Source organism: Etheostoma spectabile, chromosome 9 (assembly GCF_008692095.1).
Source record: "Etheostoma spectabile isolate EspeVRDwgs_2016 chromosome 9, UIUC_Espe_1.0, whole genome shotgun sequence".
NCBI lineage: Eukaryota > Metazoa > Chordata > Actinopteri > Perciformes > Percidae > Etheostoma > Etheostoma spectabile.
In genome coordinates, this window is record NC_045741.1 from 2,894,379 (window position 1) to 2,912,478 (window position 18,100).

An 18,100-nucleotide genomic window follows, 5' to 3' on the forward strand; every position below is an offset into this window, starting at 1 on the left:
AGATGATCCTAGGCGAGGCCTTGGTGTGTAGGCATGTAGGCAGGGGTAAGTCAACTTTTTTTAATTTGAAATGCACAAACAAAGAAAAAAATATCTTGCTTGATTGTAGATAGTTAAAGAATTATGGAGTCGGAACCCAGTTGTATTACTGTGTGGCACTAACAGCTCTTCTCCAGTGAGTAGACTGTACCAAACAGAGCTTGTTTGAAACATACTTGATGACTGCCTTGTTGTTCTCAGACTGGAGATGGGCCAGAGGCCAGAAACAAAGAGAAGAGTACATCAGTATTCTCAACGCTTTCATTGACAAAAAAGACAGCTATTATTCCATCCATCAAATTGGTACGTAGTGAGTGGCAGACCTTTCCAATTTAATCAAGGACTCCCTCAGGCCGCCCTGAAAGAGTTTGCATCACATTGTTTCTTTTTTGTTCCTAAATGCTGCAGCCCAAATGGGAGTTGGAGAGGGAAAGCCTATAGGCCAGTGGTATGGACCGAACACAGTTGCCCAGGTTTTAAAGTAAGTACTGTAGAGAAAATACAGGTTACCAAGCTACTTTGTTTCTGTTCTTTCCAGATTTAACATTTTAGGGCTGCAACTATTTATTATTGTTATAATCAATCACTGTATTGATTATTTTTTTCAATTAATGTAAAGAAATTATGAAATAGTCCGTCACAAGTTCCCAGAGCAAAAGGTGACATCTTCAAATTGCCAAGTTAAAGGTCCCATGGCATGAACATTTTACTATGAGGTTTTTTAACATTAATATGAGTTCCCCCAGCCTGCCTGTGGTCCCCCAATGGCTAGAAATGACAGTAGGTGTAAACCGAGCCCTGGGTATCCTGCCAATCTGGAATTTTGCCCCTTATGAAGTTAACAGATACAGAAATGGCACATACTAAGGAAAGCTCATTGTGGAACTGGCTCTAGTGGCTGTAATTCTGCACCAAGGATGAATTTTGGGAAAGAGACTTCAGATACAGTATTAGGGGACCACTAAGGTCTATATAAAAGAGACTTCAGATACAGTATTAGGGGACCACTAAGGTCTATATAAAAGAGACTTCAGATACAGTATTAGGGGACCACTAAGACCTATATAAAAGACACTCCAGATACAGTAATAGGGACCACTAAGGTATATATAAAAAAGACTCCAGATATGATATTAGGGGACCACTAAGGTCTTTATAAAAGAGACTTAAGATATGGTATTAGGGGACCACTAAGGTCTATATAAAAGAGACTTAAGATATGGTATTAGGGGACCACTAAGGTCTATATAAAAGAGACTTAAGATATGGTATTAGGGGACCACTAAGGTCTATATAAAAGCATCCAAAGAGCACCATGTCATGGGCTCTTTAAAGTCCAAAAATATTTATCGTTAAATGGGAATAAAACTGAAACATTTAGCAGATCCTCTCATTTGAGAAACTGAACCCACTGAATAATTGTAACTCAAAGTGTATTAAAGATGCTCTGTAGAGTTTTCTTGTAAACAAATTCAAGTTATGTATACATTTAATGTTTCTGCTCTATAGTGCTACTCATGGTCAAAACTCCATGGATTACCTTTTCATTATTTATCCAAATTGAGACAGATTTTTTATTATCCAAATTGACAGATTTTCAGTCAGTTAACTAATGACTTTAGCACTAATTTGTATCCTTTTAGGTCTTTGGTTTTATTTTTTATTCTTCACAAATAGTGCAACTGCTGGGGTAACTTGAAAACTAGAAAAGGCATATCAGTATAAACCCCATATCTTTTTTCTTGGATCTAAAAAAAGCCACCTTGATACCTAACACAAGGAGCTGTCGGGAGAGGCAGAACAGCATGTTGACATTAGCATGAGTCAAAATGTACTTTCTGTTAGAGATGTTCTCCGATACTGCCTAAAACGCTGGTATCGGTATTGGGAAGTACTGCAGTTTATATACACCGATCTGATACCAAGTAATAAAACCCTAAAGAAAATCTACGTTAAAGTGGTTTATTTATGTTCTTTTTCCGTTACAACTGACAGTCAAACTGAATACTAAAAGAAAGTTCTGTGGCGTTCATCGTTTGTGTTTGTTCATGTTTCACAGAGTTGAACCTGAGCCAGACCGACAACAAAAATAGAAATCATATCCTACATATCCTATAACTACTTCCTGTACTGCAACCATTCAATCATTGTGATCGAGACACACACTGCATGGCATTTAGTTGTTTGTAATGCGTCATTTGTTTGCTTTTTCTTTCTTTTCCACTCTCACGTGTTCACCCATCCCAATGTCTAGCAATTCACACATAAAAAACCCAAGATACTGTTCAAAATTATTTAAAGACACAAAAGTGTGACCTGTGTCTCAATGTGCTGTCTTGCTTTCAGGAAGCTGGCAGTGTTTGATACGTGGAGCAGATTAGTCGTACACGTGGCGATGGACAACACTGTGGTCATCGAGGAGATCAGTGAGTCCAGCGGTGTTTGTCTCTTATCAATCATTAACATAAGCAGTTTAAATGTCACTCCGGTACTCTAGGTTAAACTATTAACTGTGCTGGCCAAGCTGTCATTAGGTGGATTACTGTCTTAATTTGACTACAAACAGAAAGCTGAGTGGTCAGTATTTGACTGTAGAGCAGGTCTGCTTTAGTCCTTTTCTGACTTGAGTCTACCACTTGACTTGATGGTAATCCGGTACAGTGACGTTTTTCTTTTTTTTGCAGCATTGACCATAGTCATTTTTCAGTCATTTTGTGATACATTTTTTTGCTGCAGAGCGTCTCTGTATGCCCTGGCTGGACGCTGCAGGAGCCTGTGGTGGAGCGGGCGAGCTCAACGGCTGCCTGGAGGGGGCGTGCGCCCTGGCCGAGGAGGAGACGGCTCTCTGGAAACCTCTGGTCCTGCTCATCCCCCTCAGGCTGGGCCTGAGTGATATAAATGAGGCCTACATCGAAACCCTCAAGGTGAAGTACTTCAGTGGGTGTTTATATATAAATATATGTTCAAACAATTACTTTCTCAATCTTAGGTGTTTTCTACGGTATATAATGGTGAAACATTACATCCTGAAACATGGTGTCACTGGAAACTTGATATACAAAATGAGACAACTAAATTTCCTGTTTGATAGTTTTATGAATCGGAAATCCCCCAACATACCTCTGTATTTACATATATGCAATACATGGTCACCTGCTCCATCTCTTCTGTCAATTCTAGTCAATATTAATTTGATAACATGAGCGACTAAAGAAACATAGTGTTTTATAATGAATTGTTGTCAAAGTTGCATTACTCTTGTGTGGTGATTCGTCTGCGCTTTCAACTGCAGCCTCACAATAGTAAGGTTACTTTAATACAAATACATGAGGTCCTGATGTTCACTGTAATAGATTACCCATCTTAAGGAAGTTGTAAGGGTTCCTGCATGCTTTTTGCGCCAGTCTAAGTGCCCTCCCACATGGGGGCAAACATCTGCAGTTACTCTGGTATTATTATTTTGTCCAGGGAACATCATCTCGTTATTTGTTCATCTGCTCCTCAGTGGATGACAATCAAAACAGTTATCTAGAACTGGCAATATGCAAAATAGAGCCGATAAAGGATTTTTAAGGCCAATACCGATACAGATATGCCGATATATCGGCCAATATATATTTGTTTTAAATGCGTAAAACAACAGATTTCCCTAACATTAGTTATTTGTAGTTATTTATGAGTTCTCACTAAAATATGATAATTTGTTTTGTTGTCACAACAGAACAGAGGAACATCAACATATATATTAAAGTTCTGATAAATAAAATGTATGAAAATACAAACTTAAGATATGAAACTTAGTCCTTTGAACAAAAACACCTTTATAAAAAACCTGTGTTGCCAACAGGAACGCTGTAGAGCGTCCTCTGGTGGACCCACTATGCAACGGCAACACTCATAACATGGGTGACTGTTCGTTTTTTAATTTATTTTTTAAACATTCATTTATCAGAATCATTTATTTGTCATTATAAATGATTCTGATGAATGACTATTTAAAAAACAAACAAAAAAAACGGCCATTGTAAATGCCGATAACAATAGTTTGTTCATTTTGGTGCACATGTTATCCAATCTGTCGGTTCATACCAGCTGTGATCAGGCTGTACCGATCGTTTGGCCGTCTCCTCTATTTTTGCGAGTGTCAAGCCAAGTAGGTAATCACATACAGGAAGGCCAAAGCATAGCCGTATATTGTACAAATTAAAACACATTTCAAAATAAAATACAGGTTTATGAGGATTGGTTGACCTTGTGGGGGGCTTTCTAGTGTGTTGGCTGTAGATTTGCCCACATTGTCCCGTATGGAGGTAAAACTCACTTCAAATCTAATAACAAAAACAAATGGTGAACTTTGGAAAATCATCGCAATGTCATTTATGTTGTTTGTACTAAATTGGCTAAAAGATTTATGTAAACAGGTAACTAAATTACCACTGAGGCAAGGTCAGCTACAGCTGGGGTGAGATAAACCCTCTTGTCTCTTTTCACAGCAATGCTTCATGCTGCCTCAGTCCCTGGGTGTTATTGGGGGGAAACCCAACAGTGCCCATTACTTCATTGGTTATGTCGGTACGTCTAGTCTCTGTGTTTGTGAAATAAACACTCAGCTGTGCACTGCACACTTATGCTCACTATATTCATTTTCCGTATACCAAGAGAAAAATCTAATAATTAACATGCTTTTTTATTTTTCTTCAGGAGAGGAACTCATCTATTTAGACCCACACACCACGCAGCCTGCAGTGGATCCATGTGAAGATGGCCAAGTCCCTGATGAGACGTACCATTGTCAGCACCCCCCCTGCCGCATGCACATCTGTGAATTGGACCCATCCATCGCAGCGGTAGGAATGCTAGAGAGGGTTTTATGGCCCAGGGCTTTTGTATCTCAAACTAAAGTCCATTTGTTAAATGTGAATGCGAGCGGGCTGAAAACCTTTTACAGTAACAGATGTTCTGTAGCTTATTGTTTTCTGGTGTCCACCAGGGTTTCTTCTGCAGAACAGAGGACGAGTTTGACGACTGGTGTATGCGCATAAGAAGGGTATGTTTCTGTGAACACTGCTCATTTGTAGCTCCTTTGACTCGTCAGTTAAATAAAGCATCACTTTGTTGGTAGAGGAATTGGTACATTTCAAAATGATGGTCCTTCTCTTCCAGCTGTCATGCAACAGAGGGGGCCTGCCCATGTTTGAGCTAGTAGACAGTCAGCCCTCACACATGGTCAGCGTGGATGCCCTCAACCTTACTCCTGGTAACTGTATAATTCAAGCAAAAACTTATTCCAAATACATCAGTTAATAAAAATGAATTTTAATGTTGTTTTTTTTCTTCTTCTTTTACGTGTTGACCCATACTTTGCAGATTTCTCGGACTCGGACAGGTTGGAGCGGTTCTTTGATTCAGAAGATGAAGAATTCGAGATCCTTTCCCTCTGAGGAACTTATGAACAATGATTTGCTGTTCTGGACAGTTTGGGAGAGATTGTCTCTTCTCTGTACCTGAAGGGAAGCCTGAGGGGATGAACATTAACTGGAGACTTCTTGAGCCAGTCCAGCTCCAATGGTGTAGTCAGTGTGTCACAGCGTTCTTCTCAACAATGCTCTCTGTATCCTACATTGAGACTGCCTGGTGGAAGCTGTAGCAGGAGCTCAGGATACATTCTGTATGCACATCTTCACATACATGCGTTTCCATTTGAGTCTTAACACTTTAAATGTTTTTTCTGAAGTGATATGGTGCCTTTCCCTGACTCCATAAGTAAAATTGCCATAACATTTTTATGTTGTATAGAAACACAATGGTTTATGATGCCCATGGCTTATGCGGTTTGTCACTAATAACTCAAGTCTGTAAACAGCCTGTAATGAAACCTAATTAAGTCAAATCTGCAGACAAGTTCAATCAATTGTTCATGCAAAGTATCCTTGCCAAGTTTTAATTTGAAGAGTATTTATTTAATCAACAAAGTAAATAGACAGGTGAAAGATCAATACACATGTAAGAGGATTAAAAACAAATAAAGTCAGAATCTGGTATTTGACAATGGTACATTTCTCTTTAATGTCAAGATGGTATAAAATATTTGAATGACCGCCAGGGTATTTCTCGTTTGCTTACGAAAATAAGCATGTAGAAGAGTCTTTTAGTTAGTGACCAACTAGTTTGGCCGAGACTGGTTCAGCTTCACTTCCACAGCTCTCCCAGCTGCTGGTTCTGAGCTGTGTTGATCGTGTTAAGGCTCTGGGTCCTGATGTTCTCATGCACATCCTCAACACTCTGGGAAGCATCAATAACCTAGAGCAGACAATTTAGATTACAAGAAGTTTAAATGTTATTGACTTAAATAATACCCAGGAATAAATGTACAATCCATACCTGCCAGTTGACTGTACGATCCTTCATCAGCTGTTCAAATTTCTGTTGAACCGCTTTTTGGAAAACACTGGTCTCATATCTCTCTTCTCCAAACTGACCTCTGAGAGCGGCCTCAGATGGACTGAGCTGTAGAAACATAACAAGGTCCGGCTTTGGCAGTCCCACGTCAGGTTTCATGCACCAGTCCAGACTGAAACCCTGAAGGAGATGAACATGTGAAACTATCCTTAGACACAGACTAATGATGTCTGATGGATGCAGAGTAGAAAGGCTGATAAAGGACTCACGGGCTTTGCACTGGTGAACGCGACTCCAGAGAAGGCGTACCTATCTACGACCAGAGTGGTGCCTTGCTCCAGCTTCTTCTTTATTAGAGGCCTGTGGTCACAATTATTTCATTAAGCTGCATAAGATGTAAGTTCTACTGAACACTGGCTAGAGTTGAGGCTAATGACAAAAGACTTTTTTTGAGATTGGAGTTTGCGTCAATGCTAATATAGTCAACTTCAGAAATGGAAAGAGAAGTACTACATTTACTCAAAGTGCTGTGCATTTTAAAGGATAAAGCTGTTGCTATCCTATATTTTTTGTTATTGTGAACAAATCCCATGAAAAGACTGAAATCAACTGTGTCTTTCAATAGGTCTCTCTGTACTTCCCTACCCTGTCTGTGGTTTGAAGCCCCAATCCCATTGGGTTAGGGTTACATTAAAAGAAATGCAATGATCCAGAGCCCGTTTTAGCCCGGAATGCTTTGTGGACTAGCCAGACCCTCCTCCACAGCGAGGGACGATGTTCAGGCAAAGCGAGACTACATCAAATATAACGTTAAAAGATAAAATTCTCTAAAAGGAAAAATCGGCTTCCTTTTATTGGCTAACATACATCTCACTAAAAAGCTTTGCCTGGGAAAATGTAACAATATGCTCTTCCAGTCTGCGTGCGTAAATCGTTTCGACTAATTTTGTGGAGAATCGGACCCAGGAATCAGCATGAAGGATAACTACTATCAGTTCTCGCTGATGGTCTTGTTTGCTTATATAGGTCGTATAGAGGCAAATGTATTAAAAGAAAAATTGCATCCATATGAACTTCAGTGATGTGTTTATGGTTATAAGGAAAATGTCACCCAGTGCAACAATGGCTCATTGATGAGTTTTTACAGCAATGCACCTCTGTGGCACAGGAACAATAAGTGTTAGTAGTAGGATACATTGTTGTTGGTTTTGGTCTTTTTATGGAATATGTTGGCAACAGGAAAAATATAACGCATCACCTGACATTAGTGACATCTGGCTACAACATGGAAAGGGTTAGTTCACCATCACTCAAAACTTACCATGTGTATGCTACAACAGCACCCAATACAATATGACATGGATGTTTTTTTTGTAGTTTTTTCTTTTAAACTAAGGTGTCTGTCCAGAAAAAAAACCCAGCTACTAAAGATAAAACAGACTTCACGGTCAACAGTTTTGACAGATGAGATTTTTTTCAATAGAAACGTATAGTGACGATGAGGTCTGTCTTCAACTATTCAATGCCTTAATAGTCTGAAGTCAACCTCTACAAAGAGTCTGTAAAGTTACAACTTAAACAGAAACGTCAACTGACCCTTTTAAGTTGTGCCGACTGCTGATTGTGGCCTTTATGGTGAGTAATTAGCCCATTTTGAAGACCTTTTTCTACATCAGGATGAAATGTACTTACACCAGTTCCCAGCGGTTTGCAGAGAACAGCAGGTGCACCGTGTGGTCCTCCAGATCACTTTTCTTCTCAAGGTAGGCGCTTATCAGCTGTCCAATTGTCGTGGTCCTGTCTGAGCCCAAGAAACCACACCACGGCACGGCACATTATAGTGATGGTATACAGTAGTAAAACGTTATACTACACAGGGACTGAAAGGAAAACCCCCAAACAACAGTTAACGTTATGCTAACAGTAAGCCCTTAACAAAAAATAGCCTTCCTCACCAGGAAATCTCATCATCTCTGCAGGTCGACCGCTCTGTTGCAGCGCCTGAACTAGTTTCTTGCACTGAGTAGTCTTCCCGGCTTTATCCACTCCCTCCAGAACAATGAGCGCTCCTCGTTTACACGCCATTACTGCTGCTTTTCACCAGCGCTGTTCTGTGGCTGAAAAGCAAACGTCTTACAGTAGTTAAGCTGTAGCTACCATTTACCCGCCTTTTACTGACGCAAATTGTCGACAAGGAAGTGACCGTGACGACGCACTTCCGGTTTGGGTTGTAGTCTTTTTTTTTCAATCAACTTTATTGAAATAAAAGAAAAAGGGAATTACAATCACACTTCTGCACATTCTGCCCAAAGTCCAGAATAATAACGTAAATCGGGAACATTATAAAAATGTGATTACATTCATAACTATACAAACTCCTTTTTAATTATTTATGTATTGTATCTTTTTTATAAGATTTGTACATTCCATTCACATTGTTTAATACTTTTGATATGATAAATGTAAAAAGAAAATGATAAATAAATCCACAATGCACAGGTATTATATCACTGAATTTACAAAAAGGGAGCTGCCAGTATTGATATCGATGAAAGGTAGCTGAGTAACGTGTGTGTGTGTGTGTCTCTGTCTGTCTGTCTGTTCTGGTAGCAGGATGAAAAGCCAGTTATAATGATTTTACAACTCATGGGATGTGTAGAACAATTTTATTCTCCTTAGTTGATACAATGTTTTAATGTTCCACTACAATCAGTAGACTTAGGATATGGACAGAAAACAACAGGAACAGTTTGAGGTTTTAGTAAGAATGATGTAAGAAGCCCACCACGAGAAAAAACATTGATGTAAATGTACAATTTGCTTTGAAAGGGGGTAGGATACGACTTGTGTTAAATGTACCTAATATAGCATTAAGAGGGGAATACTATCATATCAAATTATCTGTTACTGTAGGTTTGTATTAGAGTTAAAAACAAAAATAATAGGTAAATTATTAGAGCACAGATGGCTACTGACTAAAGGTACCATTGTGCAGAAATCCAGTGTTTCCAATCAACAAGTGATTGAGCTGTACAAGACAACTACTGAGAATAAGGGTTTATTAATTACAATCTCTTTCTTGATTATCTTCACAGCATCCAACAGCAACATGTTACACTTTGCTCTTATGACAGTGTTTCAGAGCATCCTTCAGTGCTGCCAACACCATGTCAACATTGGCCTTGCTGCTGTTACATCCCATCAGCCCCACACGCAACACCTGAAAGACCAAAAACAACTGGAATTTAGGCTACACAGGACTTAAGTGATTTGAGTTGACAGATTTTTCTCTTACCAAGCCAACTGATGGTCCGAGCCCCCCAGAAATCTCTAAATTATGTGTTTTCATGATGTAGGCTGTGATCTCTTTCCAGTCATATCCATGAGGAGCAACAATGGTGGTAACCGTAGGGAGTCTTGCTTTCTGTAAACCATTTAAGACAGAAACAGTCATTTTTCTCACTTTATAGTTTCGTATTAAAACCATTATTCTGTGTAGGTTCCATGGCAGGTTCTAATAAAAAAAAATGAAATTGTGGTGTTAAAACTTGAAACTCACTTTTGATTTGACAAAAAGTTTAAGACCCATGCTCTCTAGGCCAGCATGGAAATACTCAGCCACTTCTTGATGTCTTTCCCATGAATTCTGCAGACCCTTAATAACAGAAAAAAGGCATAAAACAGACAGTCAAACAATTATAGAATAGCTACAGCATAACCCATATTTTAATTTAGAACATATTCATATTATTATTCAGTCTACAGCCATGCTAGCTGCTCTGTCAGCCCCTAAACATGTTGCAATAGAAGTGTTGAGCTTCAAAAATAATTTGGCTTGTGAATACAGGCTCCGTCTCAAAGCAATTTATATTTAATTTATTTTATAAATATGCGGAGTGATAGATTATCACTGTACAACCTGCTCAATCATGGCTAACTGTATGGAACTGTTGAAGCTCCAACAGAGACAAAATTCAAAGATTTTATTCTAACACATCCCACCTCTTCAACAAGGACAGCCAGACTCTCCCTCAGGGAGTAAAAAGCAGTGACTGGACCTGTATGGTGATATCTTTAAAGAGAAAATGAAACAGTCAGAGCAATATTCAGGAATATTCTTAAACTGTGCAAGTATGGCTAAAAATGAGAGCACCGTTTAAAATCTAATCAGGGCCTCAGAGGGGGAAAGGTCTTACACTCTTGACAGCTTGCCATCACATCCCCAGTAGTTTGCAAGCCAACTCATATCCAAGAAGAATGACACAGGCTTTGTCCTCCGGTTTAATATTTTCTGGCTGTGGACAGATTAGGCCTTAAATAGGTACATGTTGTATATATTTTAAACCCTTACTTGTATATACAGTATATATCTCACCATGCTCTCTCACTGAAGGAGATGGGTGCTGTACCCGGAGGAGCATTCAAAACCTTTTGGGAGCCTGTGTATAGGATGTCTATCTCTGCAAATACAAACCACCAAAACAATCTTTATTTGGCATCCTCAAAACAGATAGTATAACACAGTAAATGGTTTAATCAGCTTTAATATCAAACCTAGCTGGTCCATGTACAGAGGGGTCCCTCCCAATGATGCCACAGCGTCAACAAGAAACAAACAGTCATACCTGTAGGCGCAAATCAAAAAATAGCTTCGATCTGTCCTGATTATCATCACAGATGTGATGTGACGATGACATGAGGAGTGAGTTCTGCATCTTACTTATGGCACAGCTGTCCGATGCCTTCTAAAGGATGCAAGACTCCTGTAGAAGATTCTCCATGTGCAAGGAAGAACAGCACTGGCCTGTGTTTCGATAAGGCCTGTGATAAGATAGCAGCATGATCACAGAGACAACAGCTCTGACAGAATTCATCTGAGTAACATGGTAACTGAAGAGTCAGAGTGATACCTGCTCAATTTCGGCATTAGTGAAGGAACCACCAGGGGGCGTCACAATGGTATTTACTCTGGCACCTGTTGGGTTAATGCCACATATTCTGTGGTTAAGTTACAACAGAATCCTTTTTATTCCATCAGTTGCTGCTGATTTTAATGAATAAGAGTGGCAATGTTATGTAGTTTCAATATTGTTCAACAAAATTAGCCATACAATTGCACTGGGTGAAATGTTCCTTTATTATGATGGACAGGGGTGCTGTAGTTTATTTTGAGTCATCATCCTGCTGCTGTACATACTAGCGCACCAAATGTGTATTAATCCGCGGCTGAAAAAAGTCCAGAACAAATGCACCATTTACTCCTGTTAAGGTGTGTGTTTGCCTTTGCCCAGCTGCAGCCCGTTTTTTTACTGTAACGGTGTCTTTACAGGTCTCCCTAAAAAATCAATTTACACTGGCTTCCTGTACCTCAAAGAATTGATTTCAAAGTACTTTTGCTAGTTTATAAATCCCTTAACGGTTTAGGTCCAAAATACATTTCTGATCTGCTACTACACTATGACCCCTCCAGACCTCTCAGGTCATCTGGGACAGGTCTACTTTCTGTCCCCAGAGTCAGAACTAAACAGGGTGAAGCAGCTTTCAGTTTCTATGCTCCTCATATCTGGAATAAACTCCCAGAAACCTGCAGATCCGCTGCTACTCTCAGTTCTTTTAAATCAAGGCTGAAGACCTTTCTTTTTGATGCTGCCTTTCTTTAAATGACTGCTCATTTCTTTAAATTTCTTATGCTGCACTATAACTTTTATTCTTGTGTTTTATGTTTCTATTTGTTTTTAACTGTCTATTCATGTGTTTTACCGGTTTTTAATGCTTATGATTTTTAACTGTTTTTACTTGTGTTTTATCTGTTTAACTGATTTTGTGTAAAGCACTTTGAATTGCCCTGTTGCTGAAATGTGCTATACAAATAAAGCTGCCTTGCCTTGCCTTGCCTTTAGGAACAGGACAGGAAAGTCAGGAAATATTGGGAGGTGCACTAATGCATAAGGAGTTGTTGTAGAAAATATGAAATACAAAGCGTTACCTATCCTCTCAGCCATTTCTGCCGCTCGCTCTCCCCATATGCCGTTGACTGCAGTCAGCACGCTCTCCCCGGGCTCCACTGCGTTGAAGATGGCACACTCCATCGCACTGTGGCCAGTGCCGCTCACTGCTAAAGTCATGTTGTTCTGAGTCTGGAACATGTACTGGATTCCACTTTTGATGTCACTCATTATCTATACAAAAAATGTGCAAACAAATACATTTTCTCAGCATAGTACTGTTGCATTCAATTAGTGGCAGACAGAGAGATGTCCTCACAGAGGTCAGCGCAACTCTTTAAATCTGTCCAACCATGACGGGAAATTAATTAGCAACATTCTAATAACTAAGGCCTCAGTTTCAGTGGTTCCAGCTTCTCAGGTGTGACTATTGTTTGTAGTTTTCTATGATCATGACATTTAAACATGTCATGGAAATTGTGATTGTCATTTTTCACACTTCTGACATTTTATCAACCACACTGATAAATAGAGAAAACATATAGTTATAAGCACTTCTGTGTTATTTGTTGTACACTCAGTGCTTTCCATCGTCTGTAGACATGTTACCCGGTTTATATGCACAAAAAACATGGATGCATTGTTATAAACTGCCATTGCTAACAATGGCTAACCTGGCTGGAGCTAATAAAAACAATGAAAATCTGACTTGTAAATGGAATTTGGGAAGTAGTTGCAGCACCACTTGCAAGCATTCTGGCTCTTTATTGCTTTGTCTCTCTCTCTCTCTCACACTCTCACACACACACACACACACACACACACACACACACACACACACACACACACACACACACGTGTGTGAAGACCCTTAGTAACAATTGAAAATTTTTGTCCCAGTGCACAAACTAACACAAAATGTCGGGTAGAATTTAGTCTCACATTGCCAGACCTATTTCCACACCCCTCTGGCTACTCCACAAACAAATTCTGGTATAGAAGAAAATGAATGCTCTGGGTTGTTTGCGTTTCTTTAAACCAATCACAATTGTCTTCGTCGGCGCTAAACTCCTGACGCAGCGAGGATGGCTCTGCTATAGTCTTTCTGTCTTTTTTTCCTTTAGCCACGCGCAAGATGTCAAGCTTTATTCTGGAAATGTACTTTCAGACTAGGTAGAACATAACATTGATCTCTCTGTCTTTGAAAACGAATAGCATTATCACTTTTCTGTGCACAATGGAAATGTTGAAAACCATAGTAAAATGTAAAATGTTTGTTTACCTCAGCTAAGCAGGGAGATTGGGAACAGAATCATTCCCACACTCAGTGCCCAGTATATCTTTACACTGTTTGGGGTATACAGTGTACAGTTGTTTTTTCTCTTATGCCACTCTTCCTTGACCTACATCATGTGTGTTGAACCCTTAGTTTAGAGTTACCTTAAATATCTCTGGATGCATGTGTCCAATGACAGGATTGGCCCCGGCCTCCAAGATTCGTGAAGGAACATTGGAAGGTCCTGGTCCAAACATGTGACGATAAGGGACCTCTAACGATTTCAGCAGGCATTTTGGTGGGGGTATAGTGACAGACGACATGTTCCCAGCAGTGTGACAAGCGCAGGAAAAATACAAAAAACCACGAAGAAGGTTAAGTAAAAGGTAAGCTGAGCACACCCTTTCTGTCTGACCAGTGAGTTCCTCAGGTCAGGACTCTGTCACAACATTTTCTGCTTTTATCTCTGGCTTCTTATGTCAACACGTGTTGACGTCTGTGCACAATTAGGTCAGGTACTGTAGCTAAATGAGTTACCATTTTACAGATAAGGAAGTCACTCCACATGTCCCCAAATATTAATCATTGACTAAAGACTCTCCAAAGCGTCAGGCTTCCCCAGTACACTGCTGTGCTTTTCCCCTAGTGAACAGGACGAAATATGTGTCTAATGTGTTTACCACAACTTACAGGTGCCCTTGTTGGCCTACATTTTTTATCAGTTAATTTTATGTTCTGACTAGTTACAGTTTGTACAATTCATAGGTTTCACTTATAATATTTAGAAAGTGTTTATAAGATCAAATGATTTTGGAAATTCTGGAAAAGTGTACCAGATTTACAGTAAATTTCCCCCTGAAAGAATAAGCTACCCTGCTTTTACCTAGAAGAGGTAAGCCATGCTGATAGATAGAGGAGGTATGCTAGTCTGGCCATCACCAGACCAAGCCACGCTCAATAGATTTGAGATTGAACATTGGTCTGGGGGGTCTGCTCTGTATTTTCTCTGCTCAAGAGGCGTGACCAACGGGCATAGTTCAAATGACCCTGTATGCAATTGGATAGTCCTTCAACCAATCAGACCAACGATCTGGGTGACATACTTTGCAGAGCAAGCTTTTACCAAAGTCAGTTGGTAGTAAGGAAAACACATCCTTTTTTGTAGGAATTGTTCCAGGGAAATGTTCTGTTCCGTTTTAAGAGAAAACTTGTCTTTGAAATCTTCTAAAACAGCGGCATCAACGGGTTGCTGTTGCTACGTTTCGGCAGCCGACATGTTGAATGTAGCCTAAACAAAAAGCTGCTTTTTGCTTCTCTATCGTCATTGCATTAAACCCGCCAATAGCGTGCAAGGAGGATAAGCCAGTGTGTGAATTGTTAATTGAAGCAGGGGAATTAAACGTACAAGTTTCCAGACCGTTCAGTTTGATGTGTCATGTCGAAGTGTCCTTGAGCAAAGTTACTTTGGATGTTGTGCCATCGGAGTGTAAATGTGTGTGAGTGTTTATCTGATGAGCAGGTGGCACCCTGTACGGCAGCCTCAGCAACAGTGTATGAATGTGTGTGAATGGTTCTTGTAATATGTAAAAGCGCTTTGAGTAGCTGTTAAATGAAAATGTCTCTTTTATTAGTTTTTTTTTATACATTAACATACGTACATATACATGCGTTCCCCCAACCTGCCTGGGTCCCCCAGTGGCTAGAAATGGTGATAGGTGTAAACCGAGCCCTGGGTATCCTGCTCTTCCTTTGAGAAAATGAAAGCTCAGATGGGCTGATCTGGAATCTGGAAAATCCATTATAGACGATGTAGGCAATTCTGATTGATATTTACCACCAGACAGACTGAACTATCATGCTTTTAACATGTCATGCTATGCTGCTTTAACTGCATTTATAGAGGTAGGCCATTTTGACTGACATCAACTACCTGACAGAATGAGCTGCCCTACTTTTAAGTACATTTATAGAGGAGGTAGGCCATGCTGATGAATATTTCTCACCTGACAGACTGAACTATCCTGTTTTTAACCATATTTATGGAGGATGTAAGCAATTCTGACAGCCTAAAAGAGTTAAAATATAGCTTTAATTTAATTTTCAAAGCCTTTAATTTTAAAATCCTATCTCAGAATGCTCTGATATCACCTGAGTGACAGCCTGGGTGGTGTACCGTCACTCTGAAATGGAACGAGTCGGGCTAAATAGGAGGTTTTGTTTTTAGAGCAGCCTGAAAAAGAGTTAAAATCTAGCTTTAATTGGACATATAACGTTGGGCTGTCTACAGAGACCACGTTTTTTACACTGTGTTCAGGGGACAGGCAGCTCGCAGATAGTGAGGAGATGTTTTGCTGTATATGACAAAAAATCTTGTAACCTAAAAAACATGTGACATCACATAGAGCACCTTTAAGTTGAAAGCCCTGTTTACTCCGAATCTAAACAGCCCTGTAGCAGCACTTTCTACCAATATAAAGTATAGCGGATCACAACTGTACGGAAGTACTGATGGCTTGTTTAAAGACACAGTTTCTGAATATGGCTGTGTGCATTTCTCTGTGGATTGAGCATTTTGATACTTTCACAGTATTTATATTGCACCTCAGCGTGCTTTATGATAATAAAAAGCATTGAAATCTCACTTTTTACAATATTAGACCTTTAAATTGTCTCAAACAGACACTGAAAATAATGTATTATTTACAATATAGTTTAGTTCTTTGTAGAGCTGTCTGTATTCTTTTGTTAGTTTTATTACACTCTTAATGTGAAGTCAAGTGAATAAGGAAAGTGTATTAGTTCATGCGTACTGAAACCACATGTGGTTTTTAGTTCACACGTGGTTTGGACATGCGTCCAACCAAGTGCCATCTACCATCAAGCAACGCACATTATCTGATACTGCTTTATGACAATGACACACAAGGACGAACAAATCATTTTGTAATAAGTGATCTAACTTTCAGAATAAGCTGACGTTAATCGGTAACAGCTAATAAAATCTGCTGATAAAAAAAATGCCCTTGGTTTCTACTTTGTGCTATTTGGAACAGTTGCTGTATAGACATGAGAATTATATTATATTATATCTATTTAAAAAAAAAACTGTATTTAAAAAATGTCAACATACATCAACCTAACATAATAACATCATCAGAATCAGATTGATGATTGACATCATGATGATTTTCATTGTGTTATCCTGTGTGCTTGAAGGTAATCTTAATGTAAAATGTATTTGTTTTAGCTTTGATTTTGATGTTAATGATTATCAATAAATAAATATTTGTTCTTAAAATAAACAGGACATATGAGGGAAATGTCAATCTGTCTGTGTACATCTAATCAGCTAGAAGTTGTGAATTCACCTGTGTAGGTGTAAGAATACACGGCAACCAGTGACCCAAAAGACGGAAGGCTAACTTGCAAAAGATAATGCTGTTTATGTAATTAAACATGTGATAGGTGACGGTGTGAGTGTTTGTGTACGTCTGTTATTGTTCTACAATAGTTCTCCTAACAATTACTGAGGAAATGGCATGAAGAATCAAATCTCTCAACTAGTTCATGTAGCATGGAGAGAAGACGTGAACATGGTGCTCACTGAAGACTTTCAGAGTGCCTTCTTGTATGTATTATATGTATTATGACGTGAACAAAAGAACTTTTGCTGACCTCATGACAAGGTTGATTCCCTCTCTCATTAGCATGTATCCGGTACCTGAAACACTGAATTATGTAACTAGAAAGATACCAGCAACTCTGAGATTTTAATGCTGATGCTAAATCATATATACTGTATATCTATAGAAAAGCAGAATCCAGTATCAATAACTTTAAAAAATTAGGGATTTATGCAAATTTGACTAATTGATGACAGGAACTGTTTTCTCAAAATGGCTCACAGTGTTTTTCTAATTCATCTCAGCATCTAGATTACGGGTTTAGTTTCACGATGTTGTGACATTCCCAGAGCAGAACTCCTTAGCTAACAACAGATTAACAAAGACTTTTCAGCAAGTATTTTTTAGGGGTGCAGGGATCTAGTTAAGGGGTGCTTCAGCACCCTTAAAAGGGCTAACATCGCTCCTGGTACCAGAACATTGTCAATAAATGAATCCGTTTTTATTTGGGTTTTTTTCATTTGATAATAAGCTCAGCTCGAAGGGTTGGTCCGATGGACAATATGATGCCTTTTTGACCCCAAATTATCAGTTTGAATAGCGGTAGTTGCTTATTGCCTCTGGAAAGCACCTACGGGAGTGAGAGAAAACAAGCATATATATATATATATACAGTATATATATATAAATATGGCAGATATCATATTGACATATGGTTTCAATGAGGAGTTTCAGTTATAAAGCCGCAATACCTGTGACAGTTAAGAAAGAGGACAGTTAAGAAGAGGGGAACACCTGTTGCTCAGAAACCAAACACT

At 39.2% G+C, this 18,100-nt stretch overlaps 3 protein-coding genes and 1 long non-coding RNA gene across 5 annotated transcripts; 1 reads left to right on the forward strand and 3 right to left on the reverse strand.

The window, feature by feature from the left end:
* Positions 1–2: 2 nt before the first annotated feature.
* On the forward strand, positions 3–6,083 carry atg4b (autophagy related 4B, cysteine peptidase). The gene is made up of 10 exons (XM_032525106.1): positions 3–45; positions 241–342; positions 448–520; positions 2,386–2,465; positions 2,776–2,963; positions 4,533–4,611; positions 4,741–4,886; positions 5,030–5,086; positions 5,203–5,296; positions 5,407–6,083. The coding sequence occupies exons 1-10, from the start codon at positions 3–5 to the stop codon at positions 5,478–5,480; spliced, it is 936 nt and encodes a 311-aa protein (XP_032380997.1). The 3' UTR covers positions 5,481–6,083.
* On the reverse strand, positions 5,835–8,645 carry dtymk (deoxythymidylate kinase (thymidylate kinase)). Its single transcript, XM_032525114.1, has 5 exons — positions 8,394–8,645; positions 8,131–8,239; positions 6,708–6,798; positions 6,421–6,618; positions 5,835–6,339 (listed from the first exon to the last, which is right to left on the reverse strand). Exons 1-5 carry the CDS (start codon positions 8,521–8,523, stop codon positions 6,229–6,231), a joined length of 639 nt encoding a protein of 212 aa, XP_032381005.1. The 5' UTR covers positions 8,524–8,645; the 3' UTR covers positions 5,835–6,228.
* Positions 8,646–8,685: 40 nt separating this feature from the next.
* LOC116695080 (uncharacterized) lies at positions 8,686–17,163 on the reverse strand. The gene is made up of 2 exons (XR_004333351.1): positions 17,130–17,163; positions 8,686–9,036 (listed from the first exon to the last, which is right to left on the reverse strand). It is a non-coding gene; the product is annotated as an uncharacterized LOC116695080 (long non-coding RNA).
* On the reverse strand, positions 9,481–13,982 carry agxta (alanine--glyoxylate and serine--pyruvate aminotransferase a). Of its 2 annotated transcripts, none has more exons than XR_004333340.1 (11): positions 13,824–13,982; positions 12,425–12,617; positions 11,349–11,413; positions 11,159–11,259; positions 10,993–11,063; positions 10,814–10,898; positions 10,635–10,733; positions 10,441–10,510; positions 9,994–10,093; positions 9,734–9,862; positions 9,481–9,658 (listed from the first exon to the last, which is right to left on the reverse strand). XR_004333340.1 is itself a non-coding variant. In XM_032525100.1 (11 exons), exons 1-11 carry the CDS (start codon positions 13,980–13,982, stop codon positions 9,551–9,553), a joined length of 1,176 nt encoding a protein of 391 aa, XP_032380991.1. In that variant the 3' UTR covers positions 9,481–9,550. The 2 variants fall into 2 exon arrangements, 1 of the variants encoding a protein (XP_032380991.1); XM_032525100.1 differs by having other exon boundaries at positions 9,998–10,093.
* Positions 17,164–18,100: the final 937 nt, after the last annotated feature.